Raw genomic sequence first — 6306 nt, 5'->3', positions numbered from 1 at the left:
CAATGAAAGCAAGCCTGCTTTGATTGTCCATGCCATGAACTCTGGGCTCATTTCATCGTTCGTGATGGAACCAAGGAGCGGGTGGCTCTTTTGGGGACAGAGAAATATGACTGAGTCTGGTGGCTTTCATGGTGACATCTGGAGAAGTGATTTGGACGGGAGAAATTTGATGAATATCGCTGAGGGAGTTGGAGTCGTTTCTGGGATGGCTATTGATCACGAACGCTGTATGTTGTATTGGATTGACACTTCTCTTCAGGTGATCGAACGAACGAAGCTTGATGGCTCTGGTCGAGAGGTCTTCCTCAGGCAACAATTCCAACAGCCTGTGACTATTAGCATTTACGGAGACTCGTTTTACTGGGTGATGGGGTCTTCCGGAATCCTCCAAAAGTGTTCAGTCATAGGACAAGGACCGTGTATGCCTGTTCTGATGAAGAATCATTTGGGACAGGGATTGTTTGCTATTCCTCGAGGTTCCAAGGAACCCATTGGTAAGTATTATATTCATTACACAATTCTAAAGTCTTCACGATACTTTTTGGCTTCATAAGAACATTAGTGGTATTAGTATTTTTTGAAGAAAAACGAGAAAAGTTGTCAGAGGAAAAAAATTCCGCGAGAAAAATACTCGGGGGAAAAAATCAGGAAATTTTCCAACGGGGAAAAGCCTTCAGCTAGCGTATTACTGACTAATCAAATTAACTGGGTGCTTGCAGACGATGGTACCGCAGCTCCCGTCACTGACAGGTTTTGGCGCACAGTAGATGGTATCACCACGCTAGCCCTTGCGGATGATGAGTCCACTGATAACCCCAATGATGCAGCTCTCACGGCAGGCCCATTGGATGAGCAACCATGATGGGTCATTCGATCGGGGGTTGATCAATATTGATTTCTCCGAAGTCTAAGTTTCTGTTTTCATTGAACGAGTGCGGAATGTGCAATAAATTACGAATTACCCACACTGGTGGGAAACAAAAGGTGCCGATCATGTCGCGGCGATCGTCAGATAGTACTTTTATCACCTGGTGACATAATATATCGTATCGGTTCTTCGATCTATTTAGATTAAGGACACGTCTGTCATGTGAAGATCATTATAAACTCATCATTCTCATTTAATTGATAAGTACTACATCGCATAGACACATAGATTGTGTTATTAGCCGACCAATCTATTAATTTCGGGCGTCTTCTTTACTCCAGTGACCTTTTTGTCACGTTATTCTCCGCACGGGGAATAATTGCGTTAATTTCCACAAAGAGATAAATATTGAGAAACAATTACCGGGTGTTCTGTAAAAATTGTATGACAACTCGACAAAGATATTTAAATCAAAACCAATTCAATAATCTTTATAAACTCTGTATATTTAGTAATGACTAGGTAACTTAATAATAAATTTTATTTTATATTTTACATTATAATTTTATATTTTTGTTATGTTCTAATTTTATTTAACTTATATTCTGTTCAAATACATTATAAGGGCGAACTTTTTCTGGTAAATGACCGAAAAATCTCTTCGCTTCTTATAACCGATGAAAATTTATCGATTGGTCAGTAATTAAACGAAGTAAATGACCTTATTTTCGAGCGCAATCAGTGAATCGGGTGAGCTGAATATTCTTTGGCATTAGAAACTCGATAGTCCAGTAGTTGATGTTTACGAGAATTCCCTTCAGTCGTCGTTCTCTCTTGTTACTCGACGGATATACAACGAAAAGTAGTAAGAACAGAGTATTTAGTTCCTGCAAACCCTTTGTGTCTGCCGTGTATTATCGGTGAGTTGTCGGACGATTGACAAATCAATTAAATGAAATATACATCATTGAACACTTTCAGAAATCGTGTGAACGGTTCCCACAATTTTTCATCTTCAATACGTCAATGCAATTATTTAATTAATCAATTTCTAGCTGCGACAATGTTGTAATTCGCTAATTGCTCCCTTTATTAATTTTTTCTCTTCATTTGGTCCCCGATGATTTTTATAAATTAATTTTCAATTGGAAGAAATTTAGTTCTCGTGGATTATAAATTAATTACTGGCCTTTGTAATGAATAGTAAATATTAAAATTTATATGAATAAATGTACATGCTTTAACTCGTTTTAACATTTTTATTGTCAAAAAACCGAGAAATTGTTTATTGAGGTGATAAATTGTTTTAGGGTTTCGAATAATTGCTTTATTTTCCCGAAATACATGGAACTATTCTACGGATTATTTTGGAAAATTAATTTCGAAGTTTTGAAACAAAAAACTCTCGCTATCTGCTGATTAATATGTTCTAATAATAGACGCCAGATGCAAAAATACTTCATTGCATCTCTTTCTTCCCATTTCATTTTATTTTCCCGGAAATAAATACAAGTGATTGCATAAATCTTTCACAGGGCATTCAACCGGTAGTAATTCCAGTGGGTGAAGTTCGTGGGCTCCTTCAAAAATCGTGATAGCCTATATTTAGTTATTCTCTGAATGAACATGTGGGTGTCGTTGCTGTTCACAACCCTTTGATAAGCTCATTATTAGGCGCGTCGACTTCCTTGTGCGATAACAGACGGCATTTAGCGCTCGAAAAATTTTCACGGGAAAGTCTTGTGGTTCGATAAAATTTTCTATTGAACCTTCATAGATAATTCAAAATTATTTCATTGCAAAAGTCCATAAAGATTTAGAAAAAGTGAAAAAAATGTAAAAACTTTTTCAATGAATTTTTCTATACATTAATTTCTATTCTACATTTTCATTGAGAGAAATTTGACTGATAGCAAACGGAGAGTTTTGTGGAGATTTACGATCCTTTGGAATCGAAACTTAATCAATCTTAATCGGGTTACTACCACACGCGCATATTAATGATGTAGAGAAAAATGTTATCGCCCGTCCCCTAATAAAACTCCATATCTTAATGAAATTTAAATTTAATCTGAGCTTTCCCTCTCGGTTTATTTCGCAGGCGATGGCAAGAATCAACTTGATATTTACCTGTGTCCTGTGTTTATGTTATCAAGCGATATGTGAGTATTAAAGTAATTTGGAAAATACCGAGAAATTTCCAACTCAATATTTCTCTTGACTTTAGAAACCAATTTCGCTGGAAACAAACATTATGAATTTCGAGTGAATTCAGGATTTATTAATTTTCTTCTTTTTTCAAAATGGGCTTATCTCGATAACCAGTAATTTTGGACCTCCCCCACGTGCTTGACATCCTCGCCTTTGGTTCGGCTCCCCCCAAAGGCCCGGGTGTCAATCTTGCACCTGGCACAGGTCGATCTATTTTCTAAGCCTAAGCACGAAAAATACTACAGTATAATTTACCTCATTCCTCATCAGCCTCGGAGTATTGCAAGCCTCCGGACTGGTTTCAATGTAAGAACACCAGGTGCGTTTCCTCCTCTTTTCGTTGCGACGGTGACAACAATTGCGGAGATTTCTCCGACGAGCGAGACTGCTTGGACACCCCCGATTCACCGCCAACCCCAGAGCCGAAGCAATGCAGCCCCGATGAATTCAGATGCAACAACGGCAACTGCATTCCGCTGACAAAATTCTGCAACAACATCAACGACTGTTACGATAACAGCGACGAGCACGAGGACTGCACCGCAAACAAGACCTGCATCGCAAATGAATTTCGCTGCTTCGACGGCCACTGCGTCCAGGAGCGATGGGTGTGCGATGGCCAAGTGGATTGTCCGGACCATTCCGACGAGTACAACTGCACCCGCCATCCCCCAGAGAACTGCACCCTAGCCAACGGCTTCTACAAATGCAACAACAACCGCTGCATCCCCCTGAACTCCACCTGCAGCAGCTTCAACGAGTGCGGCGACAACTCCGACGAGAACAGCACCCTCTGCAACACCGCCCTGGAGGCATGCAAGAAGGCCAACTGCAGTCACAGCTGTCAGCCAACTCCCAGAGGTCCAGCATGCACCTGCCCGCCAGGATATCGTATGATTAACGCGACCTGCGAGGACATAAACGAGTGCCTGGAGAATCCTCAGCTCTGCGATCAGCACTGCATCAACGAACCCGGAACGTATTCCTGTCTCTGCGACATAGCCTACGATCTTCAAGACGATCACCGCACCTGCAAGGTCGCGAAAGATCGAGGAGATGCTCTCCTGGTATTCTCCTCAAAGACAGAAATCCGCGGTTTCTACCTTTCGGACAATGAAGTCTACTTTCCCATTGCCACTAACCTGAGGCACGTGGTGGCTGTCTCCCTGGATGCAACGTATATCTACTGGTCGGACATAAAAACGGGAGACGAGGCGATCTTCCGGGCTTTCGAGGACGGCCAGAAAGCCGAGGTAATTGTCAGCGCCGGTCTAGGAGTTCCCGAGGAAATAGCTGTCGACTGGATAACTGGGAATATCTACTTCACCGATAGCCTGTACAAACGTATCGGAGTCTGCACCAACTCAGGATCCCACTGCGCTGTCATCATAACGGAGGACACTGACAAGCCCCGAGGACTTGCTCTGCACCCAGCGACTGGAGAATTGTACTGGAGTGACTGGGGAGACCGGCCCCACATCTCCAGGGCCGAGATGAATGGGAAAGCAATGGTGCCGATGGTGACTGAAGGCCTTGGCTGGCCCAACGGCCTCAGAAAATTTCAATCAATTCCCATTCCTCACATCAAATTATGCATATAACAATAGCTTTTATGCTGAATGACGGCTATCCGGCTGTCCCTATCCAAAAATTGAGAAATCCATAAGTGTCCCTACCTACTTTGCGCCGAAGCAATACGAATCAAAAAGAACTACGAATGGGGACTTAGAATAATTTTTCATTTTTCCCAACTTTGAAAATAATCACTTGAAAAAAATCTTAGAATCCAAAGAATAGTATACTTGATCGTTCTACAAGTCGAAAATTGGAAAAATAAGTGATATTTTTGCTTGATGCTATTTTTGTCGGTATGCAAAATCGTTGTCAAGATTCTCAAACCTTAAAATCAGGCCAGCCGGCAATTGGCGGGTGAAAATTTCAATCAATTCCCATTCCTCACATCAAACTATGCATATAACAATAGCTTTTATGCTGAATGACGGCTATCCGGCTGTCCCTATCCAAAAATTGAGAAATCCATAAGTGTCCCTACCTACTTTGCGCCGAAGCAATACGAATCAAAAAGAACTACGAATGGGGACTTAGAATAATTTTTCATTTTTCCCAACTTTGAAAATAATCACTTGAAAAAAATCTTAGAATCCAAAGAATAGTATACTTGATCGTTCTACAAGTCGAAAATTGGAAAAATAAGTGATATTTTTGCTTGATGCTATTTTTGTCGGTATGCAAAATCGTTGTCAAGATTCTCAAACCTTAAAATCAGGCCAGCCGGCAATTGGCGGGTGAAAATTTCAATCAATTCCCATTCCTCACATCAAACTATGCATATAACAATAGCTTTTATGCTGAATGACGGCTATCCGGCTGTCCCTATCCAAAAATTGAGAAATCCATAAGTGTCCCTACCTACTTTGCGCCGAAGCAATACGAATCAAAAAGAACTACGAATGGGGACTTAGAATAATTTTTCATTTTTCCCAACTTTGAAAATAATCACTTGAAAAAAATCTTAGAATCCAAAGAATAGTATACTTGATCGTTCTACAAGTCGAAAATTGGAAAAATAAGTGATATTTTTGCTTGATGCTATTTTTGTCGGTATGCAAAATCGTTGTCAAGATTCTCAAACCTTAAAATCAGGCCAGCCGGCAATTGGCGGGTGAAAATTTCAATCAATTCCCATTCCTCACATCAAACTATGCATATAACAATAGCTTTTATGCTGAATGACGGCTATCCGGCTGTCCCTATCCAAAAATTGAGAAATCCATAAGTGTCCCTACCTACTTTGCGCCGAAGCAATACGAATCAAAAAGAACTACGAATGGGGACTTAGAATAATTTTTCATTTTTCCCAACTTTGAAAATAATCACTTGAAAAAAATCTTAGAATCCAAAGAATAGTATACTTGATCGTTCTACAAGTCGAAAATTGGAAAAATAAGTGATATTTTTGCTTGATGCTATTTTTGTCGGTATGCAAAATCGTTGTCAAGATTCTCAAACCTTAAAATCAGGCCAGCCGGCAATTGGCGGGTGAAAATTTCAATCAATTCCCATTCCTCACATCAAACTATGCATATAACAATAGCTTTTATGCTGAATGACGGCTATCCGGCTGTCCCTATCCAAAAATTGAGAAATCCATAAGTGTCCCTACCTACTTTGCGCCGAAGCAATACGAATCAAAAAGAACTACGAAT

General features: G+C 40.3%; 2 protein-coding genes across 2 annotated transcripts; both read left to right on the top strand.

Annotated features, from left to right (window-relative positions):
• The first annotated feature begins 74 nt into the window (after window positions 1-74).
• On the top strand, window positions 75-1301 carry LOC135172006 (vitellogenin receptor-like). Its single transcript, XM_064138396.1, has 2 exons — window positions 75-494; window positions 720-1301. The coding sequence occupies exons 1-2, from the start codon at window positions 107-109 to the stop codon at window positions 860-862; spliced, it is 531 nt and encodes a 176-aa protein (XP_063994466.1). The 5' UTR covers window positions 75-106; the 3' UTR covers window positions 863-1301.
• A 361-nt stretch (window positions 1302-1662) lies between these two features.
• On the top strand, window positions 1663-4680 carry LOC135172004 (vitellogenin receptor-like). The gene is made up of 3 exons (XM_064138395.1): window positions 1663-1788; window positions 2970-3030; window positions 3350-4680. Exons 2-3 carry the CDS (start codon window positions 2973-2975, stop codon window positions 4678-4680), a joined length of 1389 nt encoding a protein of 462 aa, XP_063994465.1. The 5' UTR covers window positions 1663-1788; window positions 2970-2972.
• Window positions 4681-6306: the final 1626 nt, after the last annotated feature.

This window comes from Diachasmimorpha longicaudata, unplaced genomic scaffold (genome assembly GCF_034640455.1).
Source record: "Diachasmimorpha longicaudata isolate KC_UGA_2023 unplaced genomic scaffold, iyDiaLong2 ctg00000137.1, whole genome shotgun sequence".
Lineage (NCBI taxonomy): Eukaryota > Metazoa > Arthropoda > Insecta > Hymenoptera > Braconidae > Diachasmimorpha > Diachasmimorpha longicaudata.
The sequence above is the reverse complement of the archived record's forward strand: the minus strand, read 5'-3'. Positions and strand labels throughout refer to the sequence as shown.

Coding starts and splice junctions, on each gene's coding strand:
- LOC135172006 (XM_064138396.1), top strand. CDS start 107: ATGACTGAGTCTGGTGGCTTTCATGGTGACATCTGGAGAAGTGATTTG. Junction 495..719: donor AGGTTCCAAGGAACCCATTG/GTAAGTATTATA, acceptor GGGTGCTTGCAG/ACGATGGTACCGCAGCTCCC.
- LOC135172004 (XM_064138395.1), top strand. CDS start 2,973: ATGGCAAGAATCAACTTGATATTTACCTGTGTCCTGTGTTTATGTTAT. Junction 3,031..3,349: donor TTTATGTTATCAAGCGATAT/GTGAGTATTAAA, acceptor ATTCCTCATCAG/CCTCGGAGTATTGCAAGCCT.